Source organism: Grammomys surdaster, unplaced genomic scaffold (genome assembly GCF_004785775.1).
Source record: "Grammomys surdaster isolate TR1022 unplaced genomic scaffold, NIH_TR_1.0 133, whole genome shotgun sequence".
In the NCBI taxonomy this organism is placed as follows: Eukaryota; Metazoa; Chordata; class Mammalia; order Rodentia; family Muridae; genus Grammomys; species Grammomys surdaster.
In genome coordinates, this window is record NW_021604591.1 from 14,774,387 (window position 1) to 14,798,320 (window position 23,934).

Here is a 23,934-nt window from a genome sequence, read left to right on the forward strand (position 1 = left end):
CTGGAGAAACTGAGCTAAAAGCTTCCTTCCTGAGGACCGGCTCTCACAGTATTGGAAGGTGCTATGAAACCTTCTGAGGAACAAGAACTGGTATCTCTACCCACACGAGAGCATAAAAGCCACAACTGGCCAGCAAGAGATCCTTAACGATGCTATAGTGACACCTTTATCTTGGCAGTAAACAACAGATGTCTAATTGGACTTAAGGCTCAAGCACAAGAATTCTTGCCTAGAGTTGTAAATCTAGCCAATTACCCATTGCTGGAGGTCACGGAGCCCAGCAGAGAAACTACTACTTTCCTAAACCAATAAAACCTCTAACTGTATTCTAAATATTGATGCTTTTATTCATAGATAAGTGTGGCTCTCACTCCTCATCAAAGAAGCTTCTTTTGCACAGTCTATGACAAAGATCCACAACTGGTCAAAATGCACAGGATAAGTGACCATAAAGTGACCAATTCCAACTGATATGCCCGCAATGCAGCCCCTACACCCAAGGTTCAGGGAAAATTACAGGAAGGGGAGCAGAATGACTGTAAGAGAGAGGACTAGGATTCCCTCTGTGAGATAGCATCTTCTAGACACAGCAGGGAAGCTACACCCGTGAAACCTCAACAAAGTGGTTGCCTAAGCAAGACCTGAATAAGTACAGTAGTCAATACGCCAGTGTGGACAGGGGAGCTCTTACATGGCCCTGCCCCTAAATGAAAAGCTGCAGGTAGTCAGTGGCTGCGGAGAGAGGGAGAATCAATTTTCTTCAGGGATGAGCTTCCTGGTAAGTTATTCAAGTCAAGTGGTCATTCTTAATGACTGTGTGTGTGTGTGTGCGCGCGCGAGTGTGCGTGTGCGTGCGTGTGCATGCATGCATGCATGTGCCCACAAGTGTATGCGAGCATGTATGTGGGAGCATTGAGAGGGAGTGGGGGAACATGGGAGAGATTGAAGTAGGGAAAAGGGATAGAAATGATGTGAATACAGGTCTCATGTGTAAAATCCTCAAAACCCAAAAAGCTCTAAATTAAGAAAGCGAGAAAAGGAAGCACAAAGAAGCATTTGGCAAAGGCACAGTGGTCTTTAGTACACTTGGAGAAAGGAGACATTCAGAGTTCAGAGGGCATTACAGTGAATGAATTCATTACAGTGAATGAATTCATTACAGTGAATGTCAAAGATGGCAGATACTCGAAGAGGGTTTACTTTTGTTTCTTTTTTGGTAGTAGTGGGATTGAACCTTGGGCATTATGCATGCAAGGCAAGTGCTCTACTATGGAGCTACGTTTCCAGCCTTCTGATCTTCAGAGATAAAATGGGCTGCCCCGTGAGGTGATCTCAAACTGGATGTCCCTCTCTTTCCCAGCCCTCCCAGGAAGTGGTGAAGGAGATGATACAATTCTCAAAGGATACTCTGGAAAAAATAGACAAGGCTCGCTCCGAGGGTTTGTATCATGAGGTGAGAGCACTTTTAATAGAGGATAGTGATGGGGAAGAGGGTGGAGAGGGAGGGAGGTATGTGGAGAGAAAAAGGAGACCACTGAACAGGCTGCACTCCTGGAAGGCCGTTTCTCTTCATGCTCTTCTATCTTAGCACCCATTAAGGACGTATTCTCCATGACTGCTGAACCCAATGAGATCTGGCCCAGGAGAGCTGGATCCATGCGTTAGGGGTGGGGGGGAGTGCCTGTGACAGCTCGTGTGGCATCAGAAACAGAAGACTGGACACTGAGAGTGGCATGCCTGCGTTTCCATCGCTGAATATATGCCTCTTACACCCTGTCGCTGCTGCGCACTGGGCATTCAACCTTGGCTCCTAAAGCCCCATGGCTTCTCATCTGGCTGTATACTATAATCATCCATGTAAACGCCTCCTCCAACCAGGACACTTTCTCTAAAAGCCTCTGCTAGAGGCATCTGGGCATCAAGGTTTCATAGCCTCCATGGGTTTTCAGTGTGCAGCCAAGTGGTCTGCAGAGCTATTGCTGGGTTAGTTTTTGGAAACGAGGTCTTTGTATGTAATATAGGCTGGTATTCAACTCTCTATCTTCCTGAGTATGGGAATCACAGCTTATACCATCACACCTGAGAAGCTGGTCTCAGCAACGTGTTGGAAGTTTATTCTTGTGTCTTGTCCTTTAAGCTGGGATCTATCCATTCTGAGATGGAACAGAGGCACCACGAGTCAGTGGCTTTTCCCCAAGCTCGTTATGCATATTGGCTGAGCCAGGTGTGGGAGTCACTGGGGTGTGTTGATATGGTAGTTCATTTTACTCCACAGCTGCTTCATTTCCCTTCTTTTCCTCCTCTTCCTTTACTAATTCATCCACTGCACATATATGAGCCCTTACTAGGGCGACGGTGTAAGGCATTCTCCGTAGCCCCCAAGTTCTGTCAGATGGGAGGAAGCCATGAAAGTTAAGTGTTATGCATGGTAGGAGATCTATGACAAGAACCACAACAAGGGATGGGGTGTTATTTCCGTGGGCTCCATTCCTCTGGCTTCTCCTCTCTTCACTTCTACCCCCAATAACATCACAGGCTGATGACTAAGCCTTGAATATGTAGGTTTTAGGGGTGGGCACTTACCGAAACCATATCAGTACATTTACTTTGTGTATATACACACACACACACATATATATATATACATATATATATGATGTATATGTATATGATGCATATGTATATACAAGTTTAGTACATATGTATAGATACACACATACTTGTATATGTAGTTTCTACAGCTCTGCTATCTACTGACTGAAAATTTCACTTTGTTGTGTCATCTTTATGTCCCAACTACCCTTTCCCATGCCTACGTCTTAGCCACGTGGACCATTTTGTTAGTTCAAGCCACAAATCTTGTTTTTATGTTTCACCAGGTTTCAAAGAGTGAGTCTAGTGTTGTCTTAATGTTCTGTCTATCGGTTAAGACATACTCTGGTACAGTAGTGATGGATGAAGCTGTGTCTCCCTCCAGGTTGTGAAGCTGTGTCGGGAGTGCCTGGAGAAGCAGGAACCAGTGTTTGCTGACACCAACCTGTATGTGCTTCGGCTGCTGAGCATCGTGTCAGAGGTTCTTTCCTACCTTCAGGCCTTTGAGGAGGCCTCACATTACGCTAGGAGGATGGTGGATGGCTACATGTACGCAGTGGCCCTAAGTCTCGGGTAGTCTCCCAGAAACCCTCTGTTTCAGGGATGCCAAAGAGATGGCACACATTTGACTGTTTCTCTTATACCCACAAATGGAATTGGTCATAGGCCATGGTCATGGTCATGCTTCTCCTTACAAACGAACCTTTTAATCATGTCGTTCCAAGTAGTAATGATCAAATAATGATGTCAGACCTGGTCCTCAGATGAAGCCTAGTTGTCAGCTCTGCTTTGTTTGTGTATACATTCCTTACTTGTCACTTGAGCCATGCCTTCTGCCTTTGATTTTCCTAAATGAAGCTTGATTTTAAGTGCTTGGAAAGTTTTTTTTATTCTCTCTTTAATAACCTATGACCAATATTTTATGCATAGGTCTTGGGCATGGACACTTATCCAAACCATAGTAATATATTTATTTACATTGTGTATATCTTTATATAAGTAGACATATATATATGTATATGCATGCATAAATAATATTGTGCAGATATATACACACATGCATAAGTTTCACAGCTCTGCTATGATGAGAAGGACCATTCTTGCTTATAAATTATAATATGTTGCTTTCTTATTCCCTCCCACCAATGCTCTCTCTTGCCTTCTATGTTCATATTATCGTAGGAATTTGTGTTTCTGGTCAGATGATTAACTCTTCATAAGAAAGCTTTTATTTAGAGGATGCTACTCATTAAACATGCAGGTAAACTGTCAGCATGCTAGGAAGGAGCCCTGCTAGGAGAAGAAAATATAGTGCAGCCCCAGGAAGGACATTAAAGTTGTATTTCCCACCGTGAGCTTCTTTTCATGGTCCCCAGAGAACTGAGGGTTCTCCAGATGGTACCTGGCTCCCTAGGCTCAGGCTCAGAGTACACCTGTGGCCCTCTTTGTCCATGAAGCATTGGCTTCGTGGTCCAGGTCAGATTCCCAACTCTCCTGACCTCACTGTGTAGAACATTAGTCAGCTATATGTATTTCAATACATAGACCTCTGAGAAGCTGCTGGTGCCTTATAGCTCTAGGTGAAAGTCTAGATGAACTTGATCCATAAGAGTATTGGCTTGGATGTCATTTCTGTCTGCTGTGACAGAACACCCTGAGAGAAGCAGCTTAGAAGAGAAAGAGTTTATTTGAGCTTCCAATTCCAGGTCACAGTCCATCAGTGCTGGGAAGCTGAGGTCACAGCACACCCACACTCAAGACCAGAAAGGAATGCATGCATGCATGCATGCAAGCTTGCTCTCAGTTTGTCCCCTCCACTTGTACAAAGTACAGGATCCTCAGCTCAGGGAATGGTGCTATCCACAGGCCCTCAAGACAGTTGCCCACAAACATACCCATAGCCTCAACTGAGACTCGTATCCCAAGTGATGTTAGATTATGTCAAGATGATAATGACAGCCACCAGCACACATCAGGAGTTATTCTGTGCTGTACAGATGTAAAGGTGCTTGTGATAATGAGTCATGATTGCTTTCTGTGCCTCTGCAGGAAACTCTACCACCATAACAATGCCCAACTGGGCATGGCTGTGATGCGGGCAGGGCTGACCAACTGGCATGCTGGTCACATCGAAGTGGGGCATGGGATGATCTGCAAAGCCTATGCTATTCTCCTGGTGACCCATGGACCCTCCCACCCTATCACCAAAGACTTAGAGGTAAATAGCATACTGGAGGTGGACAGTCACTGTCTTGTTAGAAGATCTCTTAAGATGGGAGTCCTGGATCACCTTGACTTTGCTTTGTGGAAGTCTATAGATTGCCAGCTAGACCAGAAAGAAACTTAGGATGCTTTAGCCTACCCCCTTGATTAGTATGCAGAAACAGAGGCCCCAAAAAGGGAAGTTCTCTGTCTATAGTTATCCAGTGGTTTGATGGTAAGGCCAGATATGGCTAATTTTATATCTAGTATATTAAGCTTGTCAATGGCAGAATCTCTGTCAGTCTTACCATAGTGACCTGGGCCTCTGAACATAGCTCTTTCTGAATACTCTCTGAGTGGATAGGTGGGATACAAGGACTTTGTTGTGCGTGGTACACTATAATCTTCCCAACCTGATATAAAGTGCAGAGAAATCTCTTCGTCTTTTGGATGGTGAAACAGGGGCCTGAAGTGGTCAAGTCACTTTGCTGAGGTCTTACAACCACAGAGTTCAGGATCCAGGGTTTAGATCCAGGTCCTCCTCTGATAATAAAAAGCATTTCCTGCTGAAAACGACTCTTTGGCTACTGTCTCATGGATCCAACCCCCTCTCTCTATGATGTGAGACATACTGCTACACCATCAGTTCACAATAGTGCCCCCTCCGTGTTTCTGAAGGCATAGAGTTGTATTTTATTGACCAGGGGTCATTTATCCAAAGATATGTCAGGACTGTGTCTTTGAGACTTGTTCTTATCAGTGCTGTATCTGTATCCCACAGGCCATGAGGATGCAGACCGAGATGGAACTGCGCATGTTCCGCCAAAATGAATTCATGTACCACAAGATGCGTGAGGCTGCCATGAACAACCAGCCCATGCAGGTCATGGCTGAACCCAGTAATGAACCAGCCCCAGCTCTGTTCCATAAGAAGCAGTGAGGACCTTGTTGGAGGGTGGGGGCATTGTGGCTGGGGAGCTGAGGAAATTACTACTCTGCGTCTCCAACCGTCATTTTGGTTCAACTCAACGCAGCTTAGTTCTCTCTCATCTCAGACCAACTCTTTCTATATGTGTTGGGTGCTAGATTCCACCATCTATTTAATAAAGTAGTCCCGAATATAACTGGGCTAGAAATAAAAATGTAAACAAACAAGGCACAGCATAATAGTAAATGCCACTTATGGAGACAGTTTCAGAGGAGGTGTGTGTGTGTGTGTGTGTGTGTGTGTGTGTGTTGAGAGTAACAGCTGAGCTAAGAGTGGCAGGTACCTAGAATCTCAGGTGACTGCTTGTTTATCTGTGCAGTCATCTCTGGGGCTGCTGGTTTCATCTACAGTTATGAATATTTGGGGTTTTGCAGACTGGGATGGGTGACATCCTATATCCTCAGGCTGGGGTTGCATTTGGCCCTTTGAGATCTACTCAAAGGTGCCTAGAAAGAGGCAGGGATCTTGAGGTCCTCTGGTCTTAATTCTTAATCCAAGCTTGAAGCATAGCTTTAGAATAACTCTAGAACACACAAAGAAGGAATTTTTCCCTTCCTGGTCCTACCCACCAAGACTGTAGCTTCTTGTGATGTTGAAAAAAAGCTGAGGTTTCCTGGCCATTGGCTTGTAGGAGTGAGGAAGGCTTTTCAGAGTGAAGCTGACTGTGTGCATGCCTGGCAAGGATGGACCCATCAGAAGTGCCATGGGAGGGGTTTCAGGCCTGAGGAGTCTGGCCCAATGAGGTTCTACTCATCATACTGAGTGACTGTTAGTTCCTCTGCTTGATTCCTTTATCCTGTCTGTGCTCTGGGGGCTTCTGCCCTTAAGGATGGCAGTTCACCTGGCCTAGGATCTCATCAGAAGAGTGGCCAGTTTGCTCTCATTTCCTTAGAGGTCAACTTCTGGCTGAGAAATGAAGGCCAAAGAATGCTCTTTTAGTTTCTGGAACCTCAACTTTCTCATCAACATGGTGGGGGATCATGAAGTAAATTCCTTTGGTTGAGGATGTCACCAAAACTTCTACAAAACCTTGTGCTACCACTGACCCCAGAACACTAACATCTTGAAGTCACATGATTCCCAATAACTGCAATTTGTCTGCCTAAAATGTTAGTTCCTCCATCCCCAGCTTTTCATCCCAGAATGGTACCCTGCCTCAGTTTCCTCCTCTCTCCCTCTGCCTATGTTGGAAGTTGGATTTTTTTTAAAGGCCTATCCCTATACAGACTGTAGGATAGCACCAGACCCCAGCAGCATTTAAAGAGAACTCGTTAGTGTTAACACTGGCTGAGACCACATTTCTGCTGGGGTTTCCATTTTCCCAATTAGACAGATAAGGAATGAGTTGTAGTGTGCTGAAATTGGCTTTATCAGCTTTGGGGGCCAACTGTGCACAGGTCTCCACTGCACCATGCTCACTGATATCATGGTGACATGCAGTTAGCCATGAAAGGAATGTGAAGACCATGCTCAGGGTCTTACACTTAGAACACATGTATAAACTTACGAAAGGGAAGTGGCAGAATGGAATGCTAAAGGAGTCTTGGCTTAACTGGAGACTGTACTTGCAAACCTTTAGCCCTGAGACCCACAGTAAACATGGCTAAGAGTTCTATGCACCACCCTCACCACAACGTCATCTGCATCCACCCCATTTTGGTGAACCAGTGTACTAATCAGACATAGTCATTGGCTGGTGACTCTCTTAGGGACTGCCTCTCTAAAGATCTGAGGAAGAAAAATATGGTGAGACCTTCACTATGGCCAGAAGGATTTTCCTACAAAGCACTTTATTTGCAGACTGTAAACCCATCATTAAGTACCTTCAAACTCCTGGGTCAAGTTCAAGCTCCTTTCCAAAATCAGAAGACTCACTGCAGATACTCCGTTCTGTCTCTGTCTCCTCTCATGTCCATTTTCAGCTTACCTGATTGCAAAATAAATACCCTTGGATGCTCTTGGGCTGGCTGTGATTTTTTTCTGATGTGGAACACTAGGAAATTGTGAGTGCTCAGTGTATGTAAAAACTGATCCAGAACCAGTGAGATAGTTCAGTGGGGAAGTGTGCTTGCTACTAAGTCTGACAACCTGAGTTCAACCCCCAGATCCCACAGAGTGGGAGGGGAGAACAGAGGCCTTCAAGTTGTCCTGGCCTCCACAAGTGCACATGACACCTGCACATCCCCTTCCCCCAAGTAAATAATTAAAATGTAAAATAAATAGATAAATAAACAGACAAATAAGCAAATGAATGAATAAAAGACAAAGTACCCAGAAGGCCCACCTGCAGCCACCATGCCATGCATTGTGGGTTGAGGAGGACACCCAGAGGTGTCTGCCCACAGTAGGAGCCACCATGATGTTTGAAAGTATGTGGTGGACAGTATACTCACATACATACGATAAATAATTCCTACTCATAAAAAGGTAAGGGAGGAGAGAGCTGTGAATTTCATATCATGTATCCCAATCCCACTCATTTCTTTGTTCTCCACCCTTACAACCTTCCCCTAAACGAAAACAAAAGACAGGAATAAAATAAAATGACAAAAAATAAAATAAAACATAAAAACATCTCCTTGTGGAAGCTGTAGTGTGTCACAGTGTGTCTCACAGTATATCCTTTTGTTCACACATTTTCACTTGCAAATTTTCATTACAAGATCTCCATAGTACAGGGCAACAACAGGATATTCGAGAGGAGTGCTGTGAGGATCCAGTACTGATGCTGTAGCAGAAGCCAGAGGCCTTGAACCAGACCAGTGACTCATTGCAGTGAAAATTTGAGTATACTGTCCTTGTCTTCAGACATTCTAGAAGAGGGCATCCGATCTCATTATAGACGGTTGTGAGCTACATGTGGCTGCTGGGAATTGAACTCAGGACCTCTAGAAGAGTAGTCAGTGCTCTTAACTGCTGAGCCATCCCTCCAGCCTTCCTTTACCCTTTCAAATCACGTTCTTTACCCTAATGCAGTCAATTATGAAAGAGAACAGGGAGAAAATAAAAAACAAGAAGATAAAAGGAAACAGCTATTTTGTGGACATACTTAAGAATGTGCATTAGCCAGGAAAGTGTTCTCACAGGATGAGCAAGCACTCCCTGTTGGTAAAATGTCCATAGTCTAGGTAAAGGGCTGTAGTATTAGCAAGTAAGTGTGTGAACTCACATGCTGGCGTGTTTGTGTGCTCACATGCTGGTGTGTGCACTCATATCCTGGTGTGTGTACTCACATGCTGGTATGTGCACTTGCATGCTGGTGTGTTTGTGTGCTCACATGCTGGGGTGTGCACTCACATGCTGGTGTGTGCACTCACATGCTGGTATGTGCACTCATATCCTGGTATGTGCACTCACATGATGGTATGTGCACTCACATGCTGGTGTGTTTGTGTGCTCACATGCTGGTGTGTGCACTCACATGCTGGTATGTGCACTCACATGCAGGGGTGTGCATGTGAGTGTGTTGGGGGTAGAGAGCGAAGATAAGATGGACCAAGGGAAAATTGTAGAGCCCATCAATAGCTGTTTCTTCAGGCCCTAAATCCTCTGGGCACCTGTACAAAATCCAAGTTCAGCATCTCCCAGGGCAAAAGACAACTCCTCAACCCAGAGCTAGTCTCAGTACAAGACCCTGGTAGGAGTCATTTTGGGAAATGGTTTGTTTTATTTATTTATTTATTTATTTATTTATTTATTTTTATTTATTTATTTTTTTTGAGAGAGGGTTTCTTTGTGGAGTCCTGGCTGTACTGGAACTTGCTCTGTAGACCAGGTTGGTCTTGGACTCAGAGATCTGCCTGCCTCAGCCTTCATAGTGCTGGGATTAAAGGGAAGCGCCACCACTGCCTGGCTCATTTTTGGGAAATTCGATCTGATCCCTAGAAACTTTGCTGAAAAACATTCAATTATTTTTTCTAGCTTCAGAGTCAAAGAACTTAGCTGTCAGCTTATTGACAATACAAGCCTCTTTCCCTCTGCATGACACTCCCAGCTTAGTTTCTATGGTGATGAGAGTGTCTGTTAATGCTCCAAATATCACACGCTGTTCCAGCTCTACTCTTTTGCTGTGCCAAACATCATGACAAAAGGAAGAAAAGGGTTTATTTCAGCTTACAGAGCCTAAGTAACTGTCAATCACTGAAGGAAGTCAGGACAGGAACTCAAGGCTGGAACCTGGAAGCAGGAACTGAAGCAGAGGTTCTGGAGGAGCATTGCTTGCTCTCTCTGGCTTATGCTCAGCCCACTTTCTTATAAAACACAGACACACCTGAATTGTGCTACTACCGTGGGCTGTGCAGTTCCAATCATCAGCCAAGGCGATTTCCCACAGATATGCATCCAGTATGATAGAGACAGCTCTTAAGTTAAGGTTTCTTCTTCCTAAGTCACTGAAAGTTTGTGTTAAGTTGATAACAAAACCAGTATATACACCCAATTGGCCACCTGACACCACCCCCAGGAATCCGAGAAAAGCATTTGCTTTGCAAATCATTTTATGGCTCCTTTCAAACGCCACGAAGAAGAAATCGCACTATGCATTTTATAGAAGCGGTAACTGTGATCCAAAATCATACGCCAGCTGGCTCAACTGTATTTACAAGGCAAACATTTCTTAAATCACCTCCTCATCAAACACATAAATGCAGAAAATTGGTTGCCTATAAAATAGCCAATTAACATAAATTATGTAAAAAGCTCTCAACCTCCTGGTTCTGTCCCCACAACAGATGTATTGGTTGCCTAGAGGCGTTGACCTCAGCTCCCATAGATGTACATTAAGAGACACGTTTCCTTCCTGCTTTAACACAGTTTACATGAAGGATATTAGGTTGTTAGAATTGTTCTGAAGTTTATGCTGGTCAAGGTGGTTACAGGTATTTGGGTGATGGAGCTAGGAGGATCTAATATTCAAGGGTTCCTTCAGATACACAGTAAGGGAAGGCGAGCCTGGGCTACATTTTTCTATAATTTACTTTGTGTTAGACTGACATCATCATTTATAGATTATTTCAAACTACACTGATCTACAACACTTGATTTAATCCCCCTTTTCTTACTTTTAAAATACTTGTTTTATTTTAAACTCTTTCTCACTCACTCTTGTGTGTGTGTGTGTGTGTGTGTGTGTGTGTATGTGTGTGTGTGTAAACACAAGTGCATGTTCCCACAGAGACCAGAAGAGGGCATCTGATCCCTGGAGCTAGAGTCATAGGTGGTTGTGAGCCTTCCTACTTGGGTACTAGGACTAAACTTGGGTCTTCTGCAGGAACAGTAGTTAGCTGAGCCATCTCTCCAGCCCCCTCTGCTCTTCTTTTCTATGCTTGTGTTGGGGGCGTGGCATGTGCATTTTATGGCATGTGTGTGAGGTCAGAGGACAACCTCAGGTACTGGTTCTCATCTTCTACCTTGTTTGAGATAGGTAGCCTATGAGTGACCCATGAGCTTCGAAGGATTCTCTTCTTTGCTCCCTTCTTCCTGTTGGGGTGCAGAGACTAGAGATGCATAAGCCAGTCTGTTGGGCTTTATGCTGGTTATGGGAATCTGAAGTCAGGTTGTCAGGCTTGTGATAAAAGCACTTTACCCACTGAACAATATCCTCGGCCCTATCTAGACAAAGCATCTGTTTCTAGTTTATATTGTTGCTTTTCAATCCAGACCCAGAACTGTGTGCATGCTAGGCAAGTGTTCCCCCACTGCACCATACCCTCAGCCCATTTGCTTGCTTGCTTGTTTGTTTATTAAGACGTAGCCAGGCTGATCCCCACATCTCTCTGCCTCCTAAGCGCAGGCATTACAAGGCAGTGTACTGCTACACCCAACAACTACTACACCCAACATACGCTCGTGACATCCTTTATGCTTTCTATACACGTACGTAGTATTACTTCGGGAAGCTGCACAAGCGTGTTTTCTAGGTGCTAGGGACTTCACTGAAAATGTTAAGGGGTGCTGTCAAATGGCCTCAGTACTGACGGCACGGCACTAGTCCCCACCACTGATGGTAGAGCCAGTCATAGCATCCTTACAAACTTGGATGCAAGTGGTCTTAACATTCACTAGCTCTTGTATTTGAGTACCTTGTCTTACATGCCCCACCTCTGTTATGGTAAAATAAACATCTTTTATAGTGAGGGTGGCCTATTAAATGTACTTGACCTGCCTGTCCATTGACTTGTTGGTAGTTCATTTTAATTTGGGGGAAGTTTTATATCTTATAACTTTCATAATAATGTTATTGCTGCTATCTGAGACCATAGGGAAAGATAGTAGGCTCCTAATTCAATATGGCCAATATCCTTATTGAGACATCCTTGGGAAGCATCTACGTGAAGACCAGAGTTATGCTGACACACCAAAGAGCTCTTAGAAGACAGCAGAGCCCTGGACCAGATGCTTTCCTAGATCCCTCAGAGGAAACTTGGCACTGTCAACGTTGGATCTCAGACTTCTAGTCTCCAGAATTGTGAGGTCTGCTGCTTATGCCACCCAGTTTGTGGGACAATGGTGTTTCAGGGTTTTATTGTTGTGAAGAGACACCATGACCACTACAACTCTTAAAAAGGAAAGCATTTAAATGATACTGGCTTACAATTTCAAAGGTTCAGTCTATTACTATCACGGCATGAAGCATGGCAGTGTGCAGGCAAACATGGTGCTGGAAAAGGAGCTGAGAGTTCTCCATCTTGATCCACACAGGCATCAGGAGAAAGACTGTAAGCTACACTGAGCACAGCTTGAGCATAGGAGACCTCAAAGCCCATCTCCCCAGTGACACACCTCTTCCAATAAAACCACACCTACTCCAACAAGGCCACACCTCCTAGTATTCCCATTCCCTATGGGCCAACATTCAAACACATGAGTCTAAATGGGAATATCCCTTTTAAACCACCCACATTCTACTGACACCCCCCACATAGGCTTGGAGCCATACAATAATGAAGAAAAGCATCCAGCTCAACTTCGAAAATCCCGATAATCTATAATAGTCTCAAACTTTCATGTAATTTCTTAACTATAATCTCCTGTAAAATCAGAAAGCAGATCACATACCTCCAACATATAATGGGAGGAGAGAGAGCATTGTGAGGAAATACTGGACCAAAGCAAGACTAAAAACCAGATGGGCAAACTCCAAACTCTGCATCTCTGAGTCTGATGTCAAAGCACTCTTCAGATCTCTAATTCCTTTTAGTTGGCTACAACACACTTCTCTATCTTGGTCTGGTTCCACTCCCTGCTATCTGTTCTCCTTGGCAGGTATCCCAAGGCTCTGGAAATTTCCAACATCTTGGGGTCTCCAAAGCAATCCAGGCTTCACCTTCACAGCTTCACACAATGGCCTCTCTAGGCCTCCATGTAGGAGCACCCCAGACATCCCTGGCCTCAACAGCTTTCCTTAGTCACAGAGGGAGACTCCATAACCCCTTTCTTCTATCCTTGACTCTAAAGCCAGAACCGTGTGGCTAAAGCTACCAAGACCTGCTACTTGGTGAGGCTAGAATATGGCCCCCTTGTTCAATGACATCTTCACCAGCTTTCTGTTTTTGATGATTTCCTTCCCTGCCTAAGTTTGACTGTCCTCTTGGAACTTAGAAATTCACTTGCTTCTGCTTCTGGAGTGCTGGGATTAAAGGCATTTGTTACCCTAAACTTGCCAATTTCTTTTCACAAGTTGGAAGTTTAACTAGGTGGAGTCTTGCTCTGAAGTCACCACTCCTTTTTTTTTTTTTTTTTAAAGATTTATTTATTTATTTTTTATTATGAGTACACTGTAGCTGTCTTTGGACACACCAGAAGAGGGCATCCAATCTCTTTATGGATGGTTGTGAGCCACCATGTGGTTGCTGGGATTTGAACTCAGGACCTCTGGAAGAGCAGTCCATGCTCTTAACCGCTGAGCCATCTCTCCAGCCCCCACCACTCCTTTTATTCCTTTTAACATCAGGCTTTTCTTTACTCTGTTTATCATCTTGAACACAAAACTTAGCTCCATTCCACTCCCTGGTGCCCCCCTTTCCCTTAAAATAGTACATTTTCTGTTTTTTCCTTGCTTAGCTTGCTCCTTTTCGGTACAGATCTTCATTAGAGTGAACACTAGTACGAAGCTGTTTTGAGATTTCCTCTGCCAATGGAACTAATCTAAAAACCCTTCAATTTAGTATCAGGCAAACTTTTTGAACAAGGGCAAATAAGTGGTCACATTCATTGCCAAAACATCACAAGAGCAGTTTCTAGGCCACATACTAACATTCTTCTCCACTGAAACCTCTTGAGCCAGGCCCCCACAGTTCAAATCATCCTCAGAACCATTGTTTTCAATGTTCCTACTAGTAAGGGCCACAATGCCCTACTTAAATCATTCAACTGCTTTTGTTCATGCCACCACAAATGGCAAACCAACCCAGTTCTCAGACAGCAAGTTGCTGCTCAATTCTGCTATTACCACCCTCATAGCCTTTCAGCACCAGAAGTGTCCCGGCCTTCATAAAGAAGCCTTGATAAAGAGCTAACAACTACAGAGGAAAATAAAAACCAGCCACACACCGATGTGCCAGTCACAGAAATGAATTCTAGACTGAAGAGCCAAGTTAATAAATATGAAATGCTGCAAGTCGGTATAACATCCAGGGATGAATACGGTTGTAAAGGCAGAGGTGAAGGTGTTCACCATCATCTTCAACGACACGAGGCAGAGTCTGTGGCCAGCCTAACTTAGATGACTCCCTCCCTCCAAACAAACCAGTTAAGAAATAGAAAGAAAAGGAAGACAAGAGACACATAGCAGTGGATAGCTTCTAAAATGCAAGACTTTCTTTTAAAGTCTTAATTATGTGTATGCCTGTGTGGGCCGCTGTGGGAGTACCCTCAGAGACTGAAAGAAGGTGTCCGATCTCCTGCAGCTGGAGGGACAGGCAGGTGGGAGCTGCCTTGTGTAGTTGCTGAGAACTGAACTGGGGTGCTCTACAACAGCAGCGTGTACTCTTGACTACTGAGCCATCTCTAGTGCTGGATTTCTTATAGAAAGTGCAAAGACCAAAGGAAAAGATTAATACATTCGACTTCATCATTTACTAAGATTACACAGGAAAAAGAGAGTGTAAATGTAACTTCCCTATAAAGCAGCACTGTGGGAGGGCACCCTTGTGATCCCTGAAAACAGAGTTTGAGAAATACTCAGTGACAGAGTGTATGCCACACATGTGTGAAACCTCGGGTTCAATTTCTAACACACACTATCTCTCTCTAATACAATAAAAACAATAGCACCACAGTGAGAAGCCACCAAGAAGAAATTATTTCAAAACAAAGGTAACTTTATTGTATCAATTTTACATTGTAAAAGAATATGAAATACAGCCTTGTCTAAATCCTCTTGCTGACTCTCTTGTAGACAATGTCGCCCAGTGTCATGGTCTGAAAGTCAGAAGAGGTATTATTAAATATTTTGTTGATGATGAATTGTAAAACAAACAAAAATAATCTTCCCAAGTGGGTCCATCAAATGTGCTAATACAATAAACAACTTGAAAATTTCCCATTTTCATTAGGAGCAGAGGGATGATTGGCAACCTTTTCTAAAACAGCATGCTGGGTCTTCTCACTTTCTTGTTCATGTGGAGAGCTGTCCTTCCAACCATTGAATGGTTTCTTGAATCAATGACAGCTATAGAAAAACCATCCAGAGCAGCCTAATCTAATGTCTCAAATTTTCATTGACATCTATTCCTGCACATTAGCTACCTGTGGCTGAACACAAGGATCTGTAGAGAGAGTTGCTAGACTGGAACATAGTAGGTGCTGTCTACTTTCCTCTTACACTTGTGAATGAGCACATGAGAACACTGGGCACAGTTCCTCTTTTGTAGGAGTGAGGGGCAAGAGTGTGGGGCGTGGATGTTGTTTCATGATTGATGCCCCTCTCTCTCCATGGTGGAGGGGGTTTTCACTTGACCAGATGGTGTCACCTAGACAGGGGTTTGCCTTTTGTGACACCCTCACCCCAAGGTGCATTTTGGATACAAAGGAAAGCTGGAAGATCTGACCATGAGAGAAACACCATGAATTACTGTAGTAGGACAAAGCATGACCAGCAGCCGGGCATGGAAGATGATGGCATTGGAGTGCATACCCAGCATGTCATTCATTAGCAGCCATAAACTTGGTAAAAAGGTGACTCCACACCAATGCCAACGGGGCAGAGGCATTTATTAGGCATCTGGGGTATGGAAGATGCCTGGCTCTGTGGCTCATTAGTTAGTGCTAAGGCTGTTAATCACTCTGACATTATCAACTAGGAATAGCAATGAAAAAACAAAGCCTCTCTGTGGAGATTTTCATTGATAGGAAATGCTGCTGTAGGAGCCACTGAAGCTCCTGGACAGGATATCTGCAGACACAGTGAACTCTGGGAACATCTCTGGGTTGAATGGACTTCTGTCCTATGGCCTGAGTGTGGGGTTTGAGGCCCCATCCCAGCAGAAACAGAGACAGGCCAGCTATGCTCTACACATGCTGTCCTGTGCCTCAGCACACCAAGCACTCCTCAGCCCATTCTGTTTGGTGCTGTTGGGGAAAGGGTAAGTGTCAGGGAGTGAGCAAGGAGGAGAGAGGCAGAGAGGCAGGGGAGTGGCTGATTCTGAAAGTGGAGGACAAGGAGGTGTGAGACACCAGGTGAATTAGGAAAGGGTGCCCCTTCCTCAAGGTACTGCTCTTCTATCTGTCAGGAAATCACCCTGATATTCTGCCATGGTTTGGCAAGAACAAGATGGCTGCAGGTGTGCTGAGTACAAATCCTCACTGTCTATAGTGTGAACAGACTCCCCTAGGGCTTGAGTAGTGAACAGCTGTGAGATTAGCCCTAGAGACAGAGCCAGGTCAGGAAATCCTGTCACTGCTATTTGACACACTCTCTGGTCATTGCCTTATTTCCTTCATTTAGGAAAGGGTTGTTTGGTAGATTTGATAAGATAGCTATCAACTCGGTGGTACATAATGGATCCTCTCAGGTAGTAGAAGCCATTGACAAGAGGCAAGGTAGAGTCAAGGTCTCAGGAGGAGAGGGTGGAGAATGAGAGATGGACATCCAGCTGTCCCTCATCCTTTACCTCACCATTCACTTCAAGCACTGGGATGGCAAGACCAGAGTCCCAACTTACATTGGTGATTGTGTCTCCATTGAGTTCAGTCACGGACTTTATGCCTTTGAAAGTTGTCACCATTTTATTGTCACCTTCCATCTTAACGATTGCCTGCAGGGAAGACAGACCATGGCCCATGAGCAAAGGCCTAGCAATGAAGCTAATGAAGTTGGTTCTCTGCATGTTACCAACTGACCTGTCCGTATCCAGTTCTCTAGTGCTAAATGGAAATAGGGCATATTTATGAACGAAAGAAAATGTCAAGCTGACCCAAGTGGTTCTCCCCTGGGGTGGGGGTGGAGAAATCCTAAAATAAAATATATAATCTCATTTCTCAAGCTTATAGAGGGAGGAGGTAGCAAAACTCCAGTCATCAGCATCTGGGAGGATTCAGTTTAATTTGGCTATTGAGTCTTTTTTATTGTGGCACCAATCCCAAGTCATATACATCAAGGAACACAGTAAATAGAAATGGTCTGGCACAGTGCTTCAGGCTTTCCAGCACTCATGAGGCAGGAGCATGAAGATGCTGAGTTTGAGGCCAGTATGGAATACATGGCAAGATGCTAAGGGGGGGGGGGAAGAATAAAAGGAAAAGAAGCAAGGGAAGGATGGAGGGAAGGATCCTAACCAAGAGGTTAAATACCAGCCGAGGTTAAACATCTGCCTCTCCAATGGGCATTGAAAAAGAACTGTAGTAAAATGCATGACACCCAACCCTCACCTGCTCTTCTCCTTGACACATAAAAGAGGCAGAAGTAAGAGCAACCCAAAGAGACAAAGAGACTCCTGCCGAGCCTGATGCCTGGGAAGGCAGTAGCAGAAAGAACAGATGCATAGTCCACTGGCTACCCTGGGCTGTGCAGGTCTCATAGGGAGGGGCAGACGACAGGTCCCATAGTCTCTGTATTTCTCTGCTATCACCTGTCCATGGCTCACACAGCCCATAGACACCTGACTTTGCTGCCTGGAATCATTGCCCAGGAAGCTGCCCTGGCTCAGATAAAGGCTCTCACGGACACCAATTTGCTCCAGTTCCAGGCTCTCCTTAAAGGACTGAGAGCCAGAAGCACTGTGCCTGGGAGACCCTGAGACTGAGGATTCTGCTCTGTGCCCCGTTTTTCCCACACCCTCCATAGTAAGAGCCCAGATATCCATGATCCCTGAGACAGTGAGAAATCTACTCTCAGAGCTCTCTTTGTCTCCTGCCTGAAGTAGGTTCAGTGACATGGTCTCTGTTAGGAGAAGTTTTGGGAAACAGACGGTGGCCAGAGGTGGGACTACATACCTTGACCTTTTCCCCAGTCATGGTCTCCAGTTCGCACTCCTCTCCCAAGGTGAACTCATTGTGAACCACTTTGGGCCCGTAAGTGAGAGTGAGTTTGATTTTCTTCCCTTCGTGCACGATTTCTGACACCCCTTTGATGTCTTTCCCTTTCTGGATGAGGTCTTCAGGCAGACCTGGTAGAGACCATGTAAAAACATTTCTATATAGCAGATCTGTGAGCAGTTAGGCCTTTGGCTTCTGATATGGAAAGTCAATAGTCTGCTAGTATTTTGTCAATTAGTACTATTATTTTTTGAGACAGGGTCTCTTGCAGCCTAGGCTAGCCATAACTCACTGTATGGTTGAGGATGACCCTGAGTGTCTGATCCTCCTGCTTTCACTTCCTTAGTGCTAGAATAGCAGTCATGTGCCATCATACCTTAGATGGTGCAAGAGATTGAACCCAGGGTTTCATGCATGCTGGGCAAACACTCTACCAACTGAGCTACATTCTCAGCTCCCTGATTCATTTGTAGTAAGGACCCTTTCCTCTGTGGCTCCCTCTTCTTACTCATTCGCCCTTCCAGGTCCCTTCTTTTTTGGTGGCCTTGCTCTTAGAGTGGAAACACTTCATCCTCCAGAATGTTTATCATCTAAATCCAATTACTCCTGAAGTGATCGGGGAGATATGAATAATTGGGCCATGTACAAGGTAGGACCATGCCAGGCAAACTTACTGTGGCCTCTGGAGTCAAGGCTCTTGGAAGGTAATATATAAAGTCCTTTTCCCTAGAATAAGGCTTTGCAGATTTTAGAACAAATCTGTGCTTTTCCATGAACAGAGGTTTACATGAACCATGGAGTTCACAGCAACAGAGGAGGGTCCCTTGCACAACTAAGGGATCCTCAAATTCATGATCTGTGTAGTCTGCAAAAAAAGCTCCGAGTCCTGGGATGACCAGGAGAGTCATTGGAGAACTACTCAATTTGGTAGAGCCTGGACCCTTCCTTCCACCTCATCATTAGACCTTAACTATCTGCTGATAGTAGGGCTAGCCCCTCATTGCTGCTACATCAGCTTTGGCGTCTCATTCAGCACTCACCTACTGCCTTCATGAAGGGCTCAAAGTTCTCTTGGCTCTGCAGTTGGTACTTGCCGGAGAAGTTCATGGTGGCAGTGAGGCTTCCTTTCCACAGCTGACCACAGCAGCTCTGCCTGCCAGGTCACCCACTGTTGGCTATTTTATAAGGGGCTTCCTCCTCAAATATAGGCCATAGGTCAGTGATTGTCGATTTCTTTATGGCCAGGTTCAAACATTAACTCCTGAGAGCAATGGTCAACGATAAAAATCAGAATGGGCAAGGCAGAGGTTTGTTCTAATTCAGCAAACATTAGTGAGTCCAATTAAGGGCAAAGCTCTCTGTAAATGCTGCCTTTATAGTGATTCACACTGCTCATGAAATAAGTGTGCATGCATGAAAAGTATGTTGACAGATGTACGTATGTGAATCACATCTCTAGCAGTGCACATATGCATATATACTATGTGCACATGTATGTGTTTGTACCTGTGCACACTTGTATGTGTGCATATATTTATATACACATAGCTACATATACATATGTACATGTATAAACACATTATATATACATTATATATATGTATGTATGTGTGTGTGTGTGTGTGTGAATTACATGGAGAAAACACTTTTGAACTCAAACCCTTTTTCTCATAACCTCATGTTTATTTCTCAATTTTATTATTATACAAACATAACTTTACATACATTTTATCAGTCCCTAAAGCCGTTTTGTATTCTGAGCATTCTTCCTCAATGATTCTGGGCAATCCTCAGTTCGGGCAAGCCTCCCTTTTGAAGGCAGCTACTGTCAGCAGGTCCAAGCTCTTTAAAGCAGCAGTCTGAAAATTTAGATCACTTTGTCTGGTAGAGAGAAGTCAAGGGAAGAAAGATGGCATTACCTGCTGACTTTGTCCCATCCCTGCCTCAAAGCCAGGAACAGGGAACCAAGATGATACATGGGAGTCTGGCCTGACTGAACTGGCCTTGGGGAAAAGGCAGAGGGATGCTTCTGAAGATCTCTGATGTTCTTGTTTGTCGTGGGGAGCAGAGTTGTGTTACCCAGTGTATCTTCATCCCCGCAGTGCCTGCATCTCAGGCAGCTCTCAGCAAGTGCCACTTCACAGCCTATTTCTCTTCTCTGCTTGGACTTTAGCATCAGCCTCTTCACCCACAGCCATCAGCCCTCCATCCTCTAGTCTTCTCTGCATAGACTGTTATAAACCAGAGCCTGGGCTATGCCATATCTCAGTTTTAAACCTCTAATGGTCCCTATTGCTCTAGCAGTGACCCGTCCTGGATAGTGTGGAAGGCCTGTGTCTACTGTCCTGACTGATCACTGTCCCCAATAGAGCTCGTACTTTGCTATCATGAGCTCTCATTTTTGTCTTGCAAAATGACTGCCATTGCCTAAACTTCTAGCAAGGCTGTTTGGCTTGCCAAACCCAACCTAGTCACATCCCCCTGCTTTCTCTTGAGGTCACAAGCACAGATCAGCTGAAGGCGTCAGGGGTATCCATTCCTCTATGTTTGAATTATTGTCTCTTCTGCTCTTTTCCTGTCCTCCAGCTGTCTGCCTCCCTGTAAGTCCTCCAAGCCAGTGGACCACTTTATAACATCCCTACCCCCATTCTGTCTCCTCCATTCAGCTGGGCTGGCTTCTCTACATTCCTCTTCACTGTGTTCCTTCCTTGGGATTCTCGATGGATGGCACGTGAAATGAGCTCAATCAGTGATGGTTCAGCAAAGAAAAGCCACCAAAAGATAACGAGGCCATGGCTCTTGTGGTGCAGAAGTAGTGGGAGATATGGAGTCGTCAGATCAGCAAGTCAGTCCTGTAATCAGTGAATCATATGAGTTCTGAGGCAAGGGGACTGGAGGGCAAGCGCAAATGTGTGCCTGTGCATGAGCGGTTCTGTACCTTATGTGGCTGCAGCTTGGCTGAGAGGCCAGGGGGATAGATGAGAAAGGGATGAAGATTGTTCTTCCAGCCCCAAGAGCCCAGCTCTCTCTTCTCACACCCAGTGTTCTTTCTCTTTTCTCTGTAACCCTGTTCAGTCATCCCAGCCTGTGCTAAGCCCGTGGAGACAGATTTTGCATGGAGTCCTCTCTGTTCCTGGCCAGTTCCCTCCCACTTGCGTCATAATCGCCAAAATGACAAATGCTTTGGATACCCAGCTCATCTGCCCTGCCGCAGCTCCCTAATCCACCCAGAAACTTGCTGGGTTGCAGCGTCTGCCTCTAGGCTGTACAGGTCTGGTGGGTGGGAATGAAAGGGAGAAATCTGAACTGATGAGCTCATGTTAGGTGCATCAGTGGCTCAGGAAGACGTCTTAGACCAACAGTCTTGCCAGCTTACAGTAGGGGTGAACACTATCACCGCAGTCACACAGACTCCCCACAACTTCCTCAGTTTGCTGCCTCTGATCCAGCCAAATGTTTGAATCTACAAAGTCTTTGAATACACACCACATGTCCAATATCTGAGCCCTTCTCATTCATCCCTGACAGGTGGTATTTATGTACATGATTAGAGCAGAGACATCAGTTGAATGTAGCAGCATGCAGATCCCAGCCCCGGCACAGTTGACCACTCTGCCTTTCCTGACCAGCCCTCTTCCAATGATGTTGAGGACGTGAAGCTTCCTGATTGACAATTGAAATAACCCACAAAGAACAATACAGACATATAAACAGACTAAGTCAACTAAGAATGTGTGAGTTCTTTAATTTTGGTTGGTGACCAAGAGTGAGCTAATGTCTCAGTGTCTCTTGGTACTGAAGGCCAGGGAGACAGTATTTTAAAAGGCAAACCCCACAGAAATCATAATTTATATAAGAGCTAGGTGAGGGTCAGAGTAACCATGAAGCATTCATTTTTGACAGTACATAGTAATTATTTCAGTAGTTAATATCATAACAATGATTTCTGACTTATACCTTCTTCACTTAGTTTAATTTGTGTTAAGTTTGTGTAAACTTAATACATCTGGACCAAAGACAGGGTCGTGAAAATCTCATAGGTGTTGCCAAGGTCATTGTGACTGTTATGAGGTAGAGGGCTGAGAGTTATCTAAGAAAACAAAAAATGTTACCAGGACAAGATGGTGTAACCTTGGTCACTTCAACATTAAATTAGGTCTCTGAGCATCTTTGTATGTTGAGACTTTATATCCATATGTAGTTACCCAATCGCTTGCCCACAAGGATGATGAGAACATGAAAGGTACCTACTTGCTCTGAGCCTAGAAACTTACTCTAGAAGGGCACAATCTAGACACCGATCTCTAAGTAGGATTCTGAATTTTTGTATTTACATATATAAAGAATTTAAAAGTCTAGTCTGTTAAGAAGTTGCATTGAAATTTTGTTGGGGGATCTTACCGGTGTGTGTGTGTGTAAACGACTAGATGAGTTACTTGGAGAAGGCTTGTTTGAAATTCCAGCTGGGCAACAAGAGCCAAGCTGGAGAAAGCAACGATTCTCTTGTACAGAAGACCAGAAAAGGCCTGGAGGGGAAGCAGAGGGACCTATGAGGCTGCAGCCAATGCTCCAGCGACAGCCAGGCCTGCTGCCCTCTTGCTCAGTACACTAGACTCAAACAAGTGAGCAAACAGGAATAAGAGGAACCAGTGAGAGTTTAGAGCAACAGGCTGCTAAGATACCTTCAGTGGGCAAAGCAGGGATCCCAAGAAGGCCAGCGTTGATTGTGGCGCTACCTCTTCACTTAAAAGTGAATGCTACCCTTGTTTTAAACCCTTTTCTCCTGCTTCAAAGGCTTCTAAAGATGGAGTTGGGCTGGAATCTAAGGAAGAGAAGGACACATGAACTCTATAACACTAGTTCTATTGGAACTTCTGCTTGTCCTCTCACTTCCTGTCTACCCCATTAAGGGAATGCTTTACAAATGGGGACCAACTCTGGGGATATGAGGCTGGCCCGGGGCCTGGCACAGCAGATGAAGATGCTGTAGCAGAGTTTTAGACTGACAGCCAACCTAACAGGAAGGAAACAAGTACAGCAGGCTAGGAGATAGATGTAAGACAAGGACTCTCCCCCTGCCCAGACCTCACACCTCAGACATGTCCGTTTGTAGACAACTCTAATAGCTTTCTTACATCAAGACTGTGAGGGGGATGCATGAGTCTTCAAGCCACAGAGTTAGTAGCTATTTCAAAAAGCAATACTGTGTGGCTCACACCTGTAATTACAGCACTTGGGAGACAGAGGCAGGTGGATTTTCTTGAGTATGAAGTGTATCTGAGCTACATAGTGAATTATAGGTTTGCTAGGACTACAGTGTAAAAACCTTATCTCAAAAAAAGTCGGGGTTGGAGAAACAGCTCAATGGTGAAAAGCATTTGCTGCTCTTCCAGGGGATTGGAGTTCAGTTTCCAGCATCCATGTGGCTCACAACAACCTGCAGCTCCAGCTTCAGTGGATCTGATGGCCTCTTCTTGCCTTTGTGGCCATCTGCAACCATGCATTACATTATAAACTCACAAAGAGACATATACACAGTAAAAATTAACAATAACAAGAAGAAGAGGAAGAAGAAGGAGAAGGAGAAGGAGAAGGAGAAGGAGAAGGAGAAGGAGAAGGAGAAGGAGAAGGAGAAGAAGAAGAAGAAGAAGAAGAAGAAGAAGAAGAAGAAGAAGAAG

General features: G+C 44.7%; 2 protein-coding genes and 1 long non-coding RNA gene across 5 annotated transcripts in view; 1 reads left to right on the forward strand and 2 right to left on the reverse strand.

Moving 5' to 3' along the window:
* Smyd1 (SET and MYND domain containing 1) overlaps positions 1-5,774 on the forward strand; it is a 48,726-nt gene extending 42,952 nt beyond the window's left edge. For both annotated transcript variants that reach the window (XM_028762458.1, XM_028762457.1), the window contains 4 exons: positions 1,361-1,453; positions 2,978-3,141; positions 4,642-4,810; positions 5,576-5,774. In XM_028762458.1, the coding sequence (XP_028618291.1) occupies positions 1,361-1,453; positions 2,978-3,141; positions 4,642-4,810; positions 5,576-5,734 (585 nt within the window). In that variant the 3' untranslated portion in view covers positions 5,735-5,774. The remainder of the gene's footprint in view (positions 1-1,360; positions 1,454-2,977; positions 3,142-4,641; positions 4,811-5,575) is intronic.
* A 9,307-nt stretch (positions 5,775-15,081) lies between these two features.
* Positions 15,082-19,428, reverse strand: Fabp1 (fatty acid binding protein 1). The gene is made up of 4 exons (XM_028762478.1): positions 19,297-19,428; positions 18,215-18,387; positions 16,945-17,037; positions 15,082-15,202 (listed from the first exon to the last, which is right to left on the reverse strand). Exons 1-4 carry the CDS (start codon positions 19,361-19,363, stop codon positions 15,152-15,154), a joined length of 384 nt encoding a protein of 127 aa, XP_028618311.1. The 5' UTR covers positions 19,364-19,428; the 3' UTR covers positions 15,082-15,151.
* A 458-nt stretch (positions 19,429-19,886) lies between these two features.
* Positions 19,887-23,934, reverse strand: part of LOC114616948 — a 10,772-nt gene continuing 6,724 nt past the window's right edge. Inside the window, exons 4-5 of one of the 2 annotated variants that reach the window (XR_003710711.1) lie at positions 22,658-22,782; positions 19,887-21,108 (exon numbers count right to left, since the gene is read on the reverse strand). This is a non-coding gene — a long non-coding RNA (uncharacterized LOC114616948). The remainder of the gene's footprint in view (positions 21,109-22,657; positions 22,783-23,934) is intronic. The other variant, XR_003710712.1, reaches the window with a different exon arrangement.

Coding starts and splice junctions, on each gene's coding strand:
- Fabp1 (XM_028762478.1), bottom strand. CDS start 19,363: ATGAACTTCTCCGGCAAGTACCAACTGCAGAGCCAAGAGAACTTTGAG. Junction 18,388..19,296: donor GCCCTTCATGAAGGCAGTAG/GTGAGTGCTGAA, acceptor GGTCTCTACCAG/GTCTGCCTGAAGACCTCATC. Junction 15,203..16,944: donor ATGGAGACACAATCACCAAT/GTAAGTTGGGAC, acceptor TCTGACTTTCAG/ACCATGACACTGGGCGACAT.